This window comes from Passer domesticus, assembly GCF_036417665.1.
Source record: "Passer domesticus isolate bPasDom1 chromosome 8 unlocalized genomic scaffold, bPasDom1.hap1 SUPER_8_unloc_1, whole genome shotgun sequence".
Lineage (NCBI taxonomy): Eukaryota > Metazoa > Chordata > Aves > Passeriformes > Passeridae > Passer > Passer domesticus.
In genome coordinates this window covers 484,528-497,282 of record NW_026989900.1, presented here as the reverse complement: position 1 = coordinate 497,282, position 12,755 = coordinate 484,528, and the positions used below count along the sequence as shown (strand labels likewise).

Below are 12,755 nucleotides of genomic sequence, written 5' to 3'. Positions count from 1 at the left end.
CCCTTGGTGCCATTATTGCCTTCTCATGCTTATATCCTCTTTGAAGAAAAGCTACAGCCTCTCTGAAACCACCCTTCCAGCCCTCTCAGACTACTCCTGTTCTGTCCTCAGTCTCCACACCACTGGGCCCAGAGCTATCAGACTCTACATCCTGGTTATGTGATGAGGCCTCCAAACCCCATCTTGGGAGATTTTTGGGTCCTCTTCAAGGTCTGTGAAAATAGAAAAAAAGTGGTCAAAGTTATTTTCTCCCAAATCTTGCAGTGACAGAACAGGGGTCAATGTCTTTAAACTGAATGAGGGTGGATTTACTTTTGTTAAAACGAGGAAATATTTTCCAATTATGAGAGTGGCACAAAACTGCAACTGTTTTCCCAGAAAAGTGGATTCCCAACCCCAGGAATTCCACAAGAGCAGGACCTTTGTGCAGCCTGACACAGTAAAACCCCCTCATCCCCAAGGACAGATTTCCTGTTGTGTGGGTTCTCTGCTGTGCTGGGTGCCCTCACAATGCTTTTGGCCAGAATGTCTGCTGAGGGCAGCCAGGCTGCTGCAGGGGCAGTGACCTCACAGCCATCACCATGGCAGCCCTGTGCCCTGGGCCTGGCTCTCCCCTTTCCTCTGCCCCTGCCTTGTCTCTGCTGGCATGAAGAGTTTTGTCATTCATATCTTGTGCCCAAGGTGCTGGGGCCAATGGCTTCCCAGGCAGGCTCCTGGAGCAGAAGTGGCTTTTCAGAGCCCAGGCAGAAATGAGCCCTGAGGCAGCAGCTCTGCAGTGCTGGCCACCAGGCCGGGCTGCCAAGGGAGGCTTCTGGCCATGGCCTGCAAGCAGCTGCTGCTGCCAAGGTGCCTTTGGTGCCTCAGGCTCTGCCTGGCACAGCTCCCAGCACGGCACTCTGCCCTTGTGCCCGAGCCCTTCCCTGTGCTGGGGCTGGCCTGGGGCTTTTCCTGCAGCGGGACCTGCCCTGCTCCTGGCACAGGAAAGGCAGTTCCTGCTGGAGCAGGAGGCTCTGCCTGCAGTGCGCTCCAACAACTCCAGCAAGGCTCTGTTGACTTCAAAATAGCTTCCTGGAGCACTATATTCTAATAACTGTTATAATTCCAGTACTGCGGTTAAGACCTTTCTGACTAATCATGATCACAATCCATCAGGGCTGTATTTATATAAATTTATCTGGTATTCCATCGTTAATCGTGTGGGACAAATTGCATTAAGGTTCAATTCCACCTCTCCAATCTTTTATACATAAACCTTTGACAAACCCTGGGGCTGGGATTGGATGCAGCCTCTCCCAGTCTCCTCTATTAGAAGGAATTTTAGAAGTCTAGGGGTCCTGCAGGGATTTGAGGTTCCATGGTGGCTGTTGGAAGTAATTTCTCCACTTCATGTCTCAACAGGAGTTTCTCCAATAAAGAAATGAAGCTTTGCCTGAAGCTCCCACTGTGCCCATGACAGGAACCCCTGGGAGTGTCTGGGACATCCTGGCTCTTTGGCAGCCTGGGGACTCCTGGAATGTCACCGGGGAGCCCCTGTGAGTGCCTGTGACAGATTGGTGCCTTTGCAGCCCAAGGTTCCCTGGGATGTCACCATGGAATGGCTGTGACTGCCTCTGACCACAGGGCTCTTTACGATCCCCAGAAACCCCTGGGAGGTGTCCATGGAGTCCCTGTCTCTGCCTATGACATTCCAGCTCTTGAACAGCCTGGAGACATTTGGAAAGTCCCCATGGAACCCCTTTGAGGGCCTGTGACAAATCTGATCCTTAGGAGGCAACCATCTCCAGGACCCTGTTGCTATGGGTCATGGGATCCCAGATCCAGAGAACTGGCTGAGCTGGGAGGGACCCATCAGGATCCTGGAGTCCAACTGCTGGCCCTGCACAGGACACCCCAACAATGCCAGCCTGGGCCTGGCAGCGCTGTCCAAACGCTGCTGGAGCTCAGAGAGCCCTGGAGCTGGGAGCCTTCCCTGGGGAGCCTGGGCAGTGCCCCAGCAGCCTCTGGGGAAAAACCTTTTCCTGAGATCCAACCTGAGCCTGCCCCGACTCAGCTGCAGCCGTTCCCTCCAGTCCTGTCCCTGGGCACCAGAGGGAAGAGGTTCCCCCAGCCCCAGCCAGGGACCCGCTCCCAAGGCTGTTGCCATGGCCACCAGGGCTGGGACCAGCTGGGATGCTCGGTTTCCACAGGCTGGGGTTTAGGAATGGGATTCCCCAATGTCCTGCTCCTGCTACAACCACGCTGCCGCTCGCTGCCCTCCCACCTCCCATGGAAAGCACAAAAGGCAAAGATCGTGGGCTGGGATAAGAACAATTTATTTGGAACAGCAACGAGATAAAGAACAAACAGGAACAGAAACAATATTGACAACAGAAGGGTTATAAAAAAGGGAAAACTACAACACAACTGACTGTGTTTTCCCAGCCATAATTTCCTCCTGCCTGCAAAGGACACCCTTCTCCTCAGGAGGAGATAGAGAGAGAGAGTCCCTTTCCTGCCCCTGGCAATGACCTGAGGTCGGAGTGAATGTAATGACACAGCCCTGGCCAGACCCTCATGTTCTTCAGGCTCACATCATGTCATTGGCAGGGGCAGGAAAACGAACAGGTGTCTTCCCAGCATGGATCACAGTGAACACGTATCACCAGGGCTCTTCCAAACGTGGTTCTCCCATGGGGGATGAAGTTGGAGCAGTGTCCAAAGCTCTTCCTGCAGTTGCAGCATTTGCATGTCTTCCCTTACTGGTGACTGTGTTGGTGTCTGCTCAAATGAGAGCTCTGTCTGAAGCTCTTCCCACACTGGGGACACTCGTAGGGCCTCTCCCGGGTATGGATACGCTGGTGGGTGACAAGGTGGGAGTTGCGGTTGAAGCCCTTCCCGCAGTCAGAGCAGCGGAAGGGCCTCTCATCTGTGTGAATCCACTGGTGCTGGAGGAGATTGGAGCTCATGTGAAACCTCTTCCCACACTCGGGACACTCGTAGGGCCTCTCCCCAGTGTGGATGCGTTGATGCCTGACAAGTTCTGAGCTGCAGCTGAAGCCCTTCCCACACTCCCCACACTTGTAGGCCCATTCCCCAGTGTGGATCATCTGGTGGCTGATCAGGGTGCTGCTCTGCCTGAAGCTCTTCCCACACTCCAAGCACTTGTAGGGCTTCTCCCCATCAGGAAGCTGCTCCTGGACCACCAGCTCTGATCCCTGGCTGAAGCTCTGTCCACCTTCCTGGCACAGGGTGGATCTTTCCTCCTCAGAGCACACTGGGCTGGGTTTGAAGCCCCTCCTCCTGCGGGATCTCAGGGAATTTTCCTCCTTGTTAGATTCCTGTGCCATGGAGCCGCTCAAATCTGCCTCTTCCATGAGGTTCTGCCATGGGGATTTGTCCTCCCTGGTCTCTATTCTCAGCTTGTCTGAGGAAGGCAGGGCAAGGAGACGATGGGATTTCCCTCTGTGCCAGAGGGAAGGGGAAGAGAATCCTCCCAGTGCATCCCTGGCAGGACGGCATTGGCAGTGGGGCTGTCCTGCAGCCTTGGGCTGTGCTGGGCTGGGAGATGGAGCAGGAGAGATAAGGAAAGGCGCCCTGACTTCCTCCTCACCTGCCTGAGTGTCTCGGGGCATCTTCCTCTTCCTTGAAGCCTTCTCCTCCATCTGGCAGTGGGTTTGGGATGTAAATTTCTGTTTTGGGAGGAAAACAAGAGATGAGTGCATTGAGTTCTGTACTGGCTTGAGGTCAAACCAGGGGGAGATTTTAAGCCAGAATTACAATTTAACAAGAAAATTAAGATCAAGACAATGATACAGAAACACTGCCTTAAACTGACACAGTCAGGATATAACCTGCCACCCTGTTGGTCAGGGTGGTGGTAGCAGTCCCATTAAATGGTGGCTGCAGTCCTGTTGCAGTGATGATCGTGATTCTGTCAAGGCAGTGATCCTGGAGAAGGGTCTGGTCTTCCTCTGAAGGTCCAGTGGTGGTGATGGAGCTCTTGTCCTCTAGGAATCCAGCAGGCAAGGTGCTCCTGGTGTCAGAAGCCTCCGCTTATATCCAGGTAGGAATGCTTGGCTCCTCCCCCTGGGCGGAGCATCCCACAATGGGATGATGTCATTTTACCAGTCCTGCAGGGACACTCAATGGCCCATTCACAGAAGAGAGCCCCTGGAGGGCGTTATCAGGGCTGAGTCATGGAAGAGATAAAGAACACTGCCCCACCTGTTTATAACAGTTTGTGAAGATGGTGATGGAAAACATGCATTTGGTTACATCTTGCACTGCAACCTGAAACAGTGGGGTAATCCCTGCTCGGGGGGTGAACACCACCCCCCTTACCCAAACTGGCTCAGGTGTAAAACACTCACCCCGGGAAGGCCACACACACAGGGAACAATGTCACACTTGCCCTGACTCAGGGGAGGTCTCTGTCCCTGTCACTCCCTTGCCGTACCCGCTCTTCTTTCTTTTTCTCTTTTTTCCATTTCTCTTTACCTCACATTTACTGTTCAATAAAATCCACTTTGGATTTGGTTTCATTAGCACCTTAATTGGGGCAGAAGCATCTCTCTGACAAATTTCTTAACCAGATTGCAACATTATTTTGGCACAGTGAGTTTAGGCACTGTTGTCTTTCCCCAAGTGCCTTTGACAACAACATGGTTCCCTCCTCTGAAGAGGCTGTGGTTCTTTCTGGAGGAACCCTTGGAAACTTGGACGCAGCTTCATCTGAGCGACATTTGGGAGAACTGATGAGGAAAAAGGCTGTTGGTGGCTGGGTGGCCAGTGGAAAGAAAATCTTTTGTTGTCCTTCCTTGAAAAGTTTCTTAAAAACACTGGAGGAAAGGGAGCAAATGATACCAGAGAGGCTGACAAGGTTCATTGACCCCAAGGTGAGGAACACAAGGCTGCTAAAAGTCCCACAAGAAGCCCAGCTCAAGTAGCTAAATTCCTGAATAAATGCCAAATTCACAGGCTTAGGGGCTTTGCCAAATGTGAGAATCATTATTCTCTTCATCCCTGTCACCCTTGACAAAGCCCCACAGTGCTTTCTCTTCCTTTTAATAATCTGTATTTTGCCAAATTTCCACTTTTTTATGGGAACCTGCCAGCAGCTGAGCTGGAGCTGTGCAGGAACCAATGGAACTTGGAATTGCCACAGAATTGCTTCTATTTTCAATTTATTAATGTTTGGGATTTGTTTGCATTTTCATCACATGTGACTTGTGGGAAAATCAAATATTCATCAAAGTGGTTTATGCAGAGTTAAGTTTGATTTCTGCCAAGTTTATTTTGTCCAGTGCCCAGAGGATGCTCCAGGGGGCTCTGTTCTTGCCTCTCACCCTGGCCGATGCTTGGGAGGGGCTTTTGGGGGCTGTTCCTGTCCCTGTCACCCCAGGCCATTCCTCAGGGGGTCTCCATCATTCTCACTCCAGGGAATGCCTGGGGGGTCTCCCTCCCTCTCACCCTGTGCCAGGGGGTGCTCAGGGCAGTCTCTGTCCCTCTCAGCCCAGGGGATGCTTGGGGGTCTCTGTCCCTCTCAGCCCTGATGTGACCCTGTCCAAACATCATTGGGGTCAGAGGGACAGAGACACTCCCAAACCCCCAGATGGGCTGGACCTGGGATCATGCTCATACCCTCTTCATCTGTTTAGCCCAGAAATGAGTTCTGCACCTTTAAGGCAGCTTCTGAGAGTGAAGGAAGGCAGGAAGTGAGCAGGTTTTTTTAGAAACTGCACTCCTCCATATTCCAGCTCCTGGACAAACAGATTGCAGGACAGGGCTCTCCTTTGGTTTTAGTTAGTTTTTAGCTCTCTGAGGCAGATAAGTGCCCTGGACTGTGGTTTTTCTTTTACTTTAGAGCTGTTTAAACCTGCTCTCAACATCCAGAAGAGCACTGGCAGCTCCACCTGTGGCTCAGTGGCCCGAGCCTGGTCCACAGCATTTCCAGTGCTGGAGAAACTGATAAGAGACTGAGTGAGCAGAGCTAGAGCCCACAGAGGGACTTTCTAAGTTTATCATCTCTTTTGGAGTTGCAAGGCGTTTTATTTTTTAATATTGGTCATTTGCTGTGCTCGTGAATGTTTTGTCTGTTAAATAAACAATTTCTTCCACTTTTCTCCAAGGAAATCTTTTCCCGAACTGATTGGGGGACAGGCTACTTGAATTTGCTTTCTAGAGGAAACCCCTTTTGGAGGTTTTCTCCCAAATTTCCCTAAACCAGGACAGGGCGGTGGGGAGAGGAGAGAGCCCCAAGTAACTGGACTGGGGGAAGGCTGGAGAGAGGGACCCTGGGACCCCAAAACCCCCCAACAACCCTAAGCAGGACCCTGGAGAGGGGGGATGCCCAGGTGCTATGGGATCCTTGGCAGCCATGAGAGAGAGGACCACCAGAACCCCAGAGGGATGTGACTGGAAGTGGGACACTTCTGGTGGCTTTTTTTTTTTTTTATTCACTTCTGCTTTTTGAAGGTTTTTATGGACACCAGGTGACTTCTAGAGATGGACTTGGGCAGAGGACCTTCAGACGCACTGTGCTCATCCCCTTTTTTCCCCCAAAGCAGGATTTCCCATTACCAAAACTTGGCCCAATGGAGGAGAAGACTGCAAGGAAGCAAAAGATGCCCTGAGAAACTCAGGCAGGTGAGGAGGAAGTCAGTGCCCCTTTCCCCCTCTCTCCTGCTCCATCTCCCAGCCCAGCATGGCCCCTGGCTGCAGGACAACCCCTCTGCCAACGCCGTCCTGCTGGGGATACACTGGGAGATCTCCTGCCCCTTCCCTCTGGCACGGAGGCACATTCACAGGCTCTGGGGCAGGAGGGGGAACCGCGGGCGGTTTGGGGTGCGTGGCTCGGCTGCTCCCGGCGCGGTTCCCCCGAGCCCCTGGCGCGGCTCTGCCAGCCCCCCCACCACGGCACTGGCCGGAGGTCCTTTAACAGAAATGCTGGTAAATTGACCATCTGGAATTACACTAAATACAATTTCAAGAAGCTGCTGGTTTACTGGGCAGTTTGCTGAATTCCACATTGTTGTTTCTTTTAGTAAAACTGCACTTTAAAAGGTCTTAGTAAATTTATGCTTGCATAAAATTTGTGGCTACCATGGGCTTCTCTCAAAACTAAATTACATAAGAACATTACACACTTATTACATGCTTTTAATCCCTCCAGTAAATACATCATGCTGTTATTTCAATCGCAGATTGTTCAACTTTTCATTGCCTTATTTCCATTAAGAGCATCAGAATAAGTTAAATTTTGCTGTATGTATAACTTTAAAAGATATTAATTTTTAATTCTGTGATGTTTAATTTAATGCAAATTCAGGGTTGATAAGATTAAGCAAAGTTAAGCTTCATTATTGTTAGATTTGAGCAATGTTATGTTACATTCTATTAATTTGAAATCCTGTTTTTCTGGATTGAAAGACAATGTGTGTGTTCTATTTGCCATCTGTCACAGGTAGGGCAGTTATCTTCTGTTAATTGGGCAGTAAATTGGACCCCCAATAGCCCCCACAGATCCCCAAACACCTGCAAGGACCTCCAAGCTTTCTAAACTCCTTCTTGTGAGAGGAGCTTTGGAGCAGATGTTTCCAATCCCAGTCCCAGACTTTCAAGATTTTGTATGTAAAGATTTATAAAGGTGGAATGAAACCTTTATAGAATTTGTCCCACAGGATTAAGGATGGCAAACCTTAATATATAACCTATATATCATATATATAATTATATATTATGTATATTATATGTATATTTTTTATATATATTCTATATACTATATATAGGATTAAGGATGGAAAACCTAAATCTTTCTGTAGATATATATTATCTATTATGGTAATGATTAGACAATATTATGTTAATCAGAAGAATTTACACCTAGGTATAACAGCTGTAACATACCATATATCATATAATATTATATAATATACTAGGAAGTGATTTCAAAGTAACTGTATTAAAGCAAAACCAGTTATTAAGCAAAGATTTGTATCACTCTCTGTGTTGGTTTGAAAAGACAGATGTCTTCTAAGGAAGGCAGGAGCCTCTCCTAAAATGTAAAATGTAAACCCCCTCCCTCTGAATTGTTATAAATTTGAAATGAAGGGACTCCCAGGCAAAAATATGGGATCAGGAATAACAGTTCTTCATTAGGGAAACAAATAAAAGGATAAAATAAACAATGCAGTACAGCAAGACAACACTGACAGAGTCAGAACACAACCTGACACCCTGTTGCTCAGGGTGTTGGTAGCAGTCCAATTGGAATGGTGGCTGCAGTCCTCCTGGAGTGTCAGGTGTGGTTCTGCTGGAGCAGGGATCCTCTAGAAAGGTGTAGTCTTCCTCTGAAGATCCAGTGGAAGAGGCAGCTGCTGTTCCTCTGGGAAATGCAGTGGAGAAAGCCATGCTGGTGTTCCAGAATTTTTAAGATTATATCTGGTAGGAATGCTTGGCTCTCCCCTCTGGGCAGATCATCTCCCAATGGGATGCTGTAGTTCTTATCAGTCATGCAGTGACATTCAATAGCCTGTTATCAGCAGATGTCTGCCTGGAGGGAGGAGTGGGTGTGGAAGAGATAAGGAAAACTGCCCACTTAACAGAAGACAATTGCCATACAGATGGCAAAGAGAATACAATCTGCTTGGCAATCCAGGAGGGTCTCCATAGTGAAACTCAGGGGCCCCAAGGAACCAAGGGTCCATGGTGACCTTGTGGAGCTGGCAGTGTCATGGAGGAGCCATTGTGACACAGCGAGGGCGCATGGAGCCGAGGGGACATGGTGACACATCAGGGCTTTGTGGAACCACAAAGCAGTTGTGACATTGCAAGGCCTCATGGAAACACGGGGCCATTGTGACACTGCAGAAGCAGGGGGAACATTGTGACACTCCAGGGCCTCATGGAACCAAGGAGACCGTTGTGACACTGTGGGTCCCACAAAACCAAGGGAACATGGAACAGGTCTGGCTGGCAGGGCCTCCTGGGGACCACCTGACAGGTCCAGCTGACCTTGGCATGTTGAGGGCTGCTTCCAATCTGCCCCTGAAGTACTGGGGCTCTGGGCTTTCCTTCCTATGGGAGAGAACTGTCCTTCTCCTCCAGGGCCTATTGTCAAAATTGGGATTCCTCCTCCAAATCTCCTTATATGCAAAGATTGTTCTCAGATGAAATCTGCCAGGAGAGACAGCTCTGTCTGCCTTGGCCACCCAGGAGCCATCTCTCATCTGTCCTTGAAACACTGGGACCATGTGCTTTTTTTCCTATGGGAAAAAACCATCCATCTTGACCAGGCACCGATGGATAAAATTGGGGATCTGCCTCTAGAATTCCCTATATCCAAGGATAACTCCCAGACAAAAGCTGCCAGGACTGAAAAGTCTGTCTGGCCTTGGCTTCCAGAGGGCTGGCACTCATGTGCCTTTGAAACACTGAGGCTCTGTGCTTTCCCTTCTAATGAAATAAGTCTTCTTCCTGTCCAGGTGCCGACAGCCAAAATTGAGATTCCGTCTCCAAAATGCCCAATGTCCAAGGATAGTCCCTAGACAAAAGGTGCCTGGAGGGACAGGTCTGGTAGGCTTGGCCTAAGAGTGGCCACCTCCTATCGTCTTCCAAAACACTCGGCATTCATGCTTTTCTTTCCTAGAAGAAAATAAATCCATCTTGATCCTGTTGCCCGTGGTTAAAACTGGGATTCTACCTCCAATATTCCGTACATCCAAGGATTGCTCCCAAGTGAAAGCAGCCAGGACAGACAGGTCTGGCTGGCCTTGGCCTCTTGGGAGCTGCCTCTCATCTGCTTTTGAAACACTGGGGCTCGGTGCTTTCCTTCCCATGGAGATCCCTGGTACACTGTGGGGGCCTCATGAAACCAAGGGGATCATTGTGCCACCACTGGAGCCCATGGAACCAAGGGGCCATGGTGACACAGCGGAGCTTCATGGAACCCGGAGACCATTATGACTCCGTGGGGCCTGATGGAACCATGGAGACCATTGTGACTCTTCAGGGCCTCGTGTCACCAAGGGGGAGTTATGACACCTCAGGGCCTTATGGAAACAAGGGACCATTGGGACACTGTGGGGCCCCATGGAACTGAAAGAACATGAAGCGGGTCTGGCTGGCTTGGCCTCCCAGGGGCCACCTGACAGGTCTGGCTGATTGTGGGATGTCAAGGGCTGCCTCTCATCAGCTCCTGGAGCACTGAGGCTCTGTGCTTTCCTTCCTGTGGGAAAGAACTCTCCTTCCTTTCAGATGCCCGTTGTCCAAATAGGTACTCTCCCTAAAAAAATTCCTGTAGGCAAGGGTATCTCTCAGAACAAAACCTGCCAGCTCTGGCTGGCCTTGGCCTCTGGTGCTCACTTTGCATCTGCCCCTGAAACACTGGGGCTCTGTTCCGTCCTTCCTATGGAAAAGAATGTGTTTTCATGTCCAGGAGCCGTGGCCGAAAGTAGAATATGGTCTCCCAAATTTTCAAGTATTTCCAAGATTGCTCCCAGACAAAAGTAGCCAGGACAGGCAGGTCAGTCTGGCCCTGTCCTCTAGTGACTTTCTTAGACTATGAGCTGAATACTTTTATTTGAAAAGCCCTTGGAGAGGACCCGGAGATCTCCCAAGGAGGGGTTTTGAGGCCTTGGGCATATGAGCACTACATATGGACAAAGGAGCTCTGTGCTCTGTGCTGTTGTGGTGGTTTGGCATCATGGAAGTGATGTTCTAACAGAAGCTGCTCACGTTTCCACCATGTCGACAAAAAAAATCAATCAGTAATTAGCTCTGAGAACTGACAATCTGTTAAACCACTAAGAAAACTGTACACACCTCTGTGAAGACACATGTTAAAGACGAGAAAGCCTGGGAGGGTCTCTTTCCCTTCTGGCCAGCAAAGAGGTAACAAGGCTGGCCCAGCCCCGTCTCAGCCGGGCCGGGCCGGGCGGCTCCTGCCGTGGGGCCGGGCCCCTTCCCAGGGAGCCCCCCAGGCCCCATCGGCTGCCGGGCAGGGCAGGGGAGGCCGCGGGGCCGAGGCCGGGCCGGGCCATAGCTGCGGTTGCCAACACCTGGGCGCTACCGAGCCCTGCCCTGCCGCCAGCCCGGGCCCAGCCAGGATCCGCCGGGCCCCAGGAGCAGCCCTGGGCCAGGCCGGCTCGGCCAAGATTCTGCCACCCTTGAGGTTCACCCGCAAGCCCCGGGCAGGGGGAGGAGAAGCCATGGGCCCCGGCCGTGCTGCTGCTGTGTTCTGGCCTGGCTGCTGAGATCCTGGCCCTGCCCCAGCGTGGCCCATCCTGACACAGCCCCAGCGCGGCCGCTGCAGAAACCTCCATCGTAAAACAGCTCCGGCCGCAAGGACTGAGCCCGGCCGGGGTCACGGAACCATCTGCAGGCCCTGGGAGAGATATTAACTCTTTCAGTGCTTCCATCCTCCCTTGAGGGAGAGAAAAGGACAAAGTGCAGGCACACAGAGGAGCAACATGAAGACACCAAGATCAGTGAAGAGGAAGTTGAGTCCCAGATGGGGGGAATAAGTAGATGCCTTGATCTTGGGGCTGAAATCCTCTTGTAAAGCTATGGAGAAGGATGTAATTGATACATCAGACTCTCTTTTTCCCTATAACACATTGAAAAGGATGGGAAGATGACTTGTTCGGGAAACACCTCCATGGTAAAGTAAGCAAATGTTGAAGTAGCTGTGTTCCCATGTGAAGTTTGAACAGACAGAGCAGAGTGATGAGACCCTGTGCCCTCATAGGGAGAAGAAGAAAACCACTGTTCTCAGAGATGAAGATGATTTCAGAAATAGATGAAGAGAACATTTGCTCTTAAACAGCTCATCTTTAAAATAATACCCCATAAGTTGACGTGGCCCATAAACACAACTGTGGAAAAAGCTATCAAAAAACTGGGAGGGACTTGACGATTGGAGATTTTCCAGGCAGCTGCTATTTGTGGCAATTTAGAGGCATGAGAAAACATTTCTTATGGAGAAGTCTCCATAGCATGAAAGAGAGACTCCTATCCCTAAGTGAACTGAAGAAAACTATTTTAGAGGTGGTAAGCAAACTGAAAATTTTTGGTTTTGTCTCTTTACATTTTCAGGAAGAAGGAAACGGTTGTAGGGAGAGGAGAAGTATTCTGAAAGTTTTGTTCTGATCCTTATTGCTCTTTGTTTTAGTTACTATTAATAAACTTTGCCTTTCTCCTAATCATATCTCAGAGTAGGAAATGAGTAAGTATATCCTAGTGAGTGCATTGGAAATTAGCCAACACTGAACCCAACAAACCAATTGATGCATTGGCCAAGAAATCTCAAAATAGCGAACCAAAAGCACTACAGAAACATTCCTGATGAATTGCACTAGAGCAGAGGGAAATGAAGGCAGAGTCATGGTTTGTCAAGACTTGCTTGATCCTAATGAGCCCTGTGGTGCATTTAGAGCTGAGCCCTGGTACCTCAGGTCCTGAGAGAAGAATGCAAAAGCCTTTCCAGGACTCAAAGTTAGAGGAAAAACTCAAAGTGTCTCAAAGCATGAATGGGTCCCACTGAGGTCCATCCCCAACACAGGCTCCTCATGGACTCCTCAGAGGAGAGAATTGGAGGCCAGGATGGCACAAAAATCTCTCAGAGACTCAGTGTGATAAAAGAAATTCAAAAGTACCTTAAAAACCTTGAGTATCTCAAAGCATTAATGAGCCCCACTGAGTGTCCATACAGAGCTCTCAAGGGACTCATTAAAGCAGATAATTGGGGCCATGATTGCACACACCTCTCACAGAGTCTG

The 12,755-nt window shown here is 49.9% G+C and overlaps 1 protein-coding gene across 1 annotated transcript in view; it reads right to left on the bottom strand.

Moving 5' to 3' along the window:
- Positions 1 to 2,756: 2,756 nt before the first annotated feature.
- The window catches only part of LOC135291577 (zinc finger protein 239-like), a gene marked incomplete at its 3' end in the record, with an annotated part of 45,303 nt that continues 35,304 nt past the window's right edge, over positions 2,757 to 12,755 (bottom strand). Inside the window, exon 3 of the mRNA XM_064405858.1 lies at positions 2,757 to 3,162. Within this exon, the coding sequence (XP_064261928.1) occupies positions 2,757 to 3,162 (406 nt within the window). The remainder of the gene's footprint in view (positions 3,163 to 12,755) is intronic.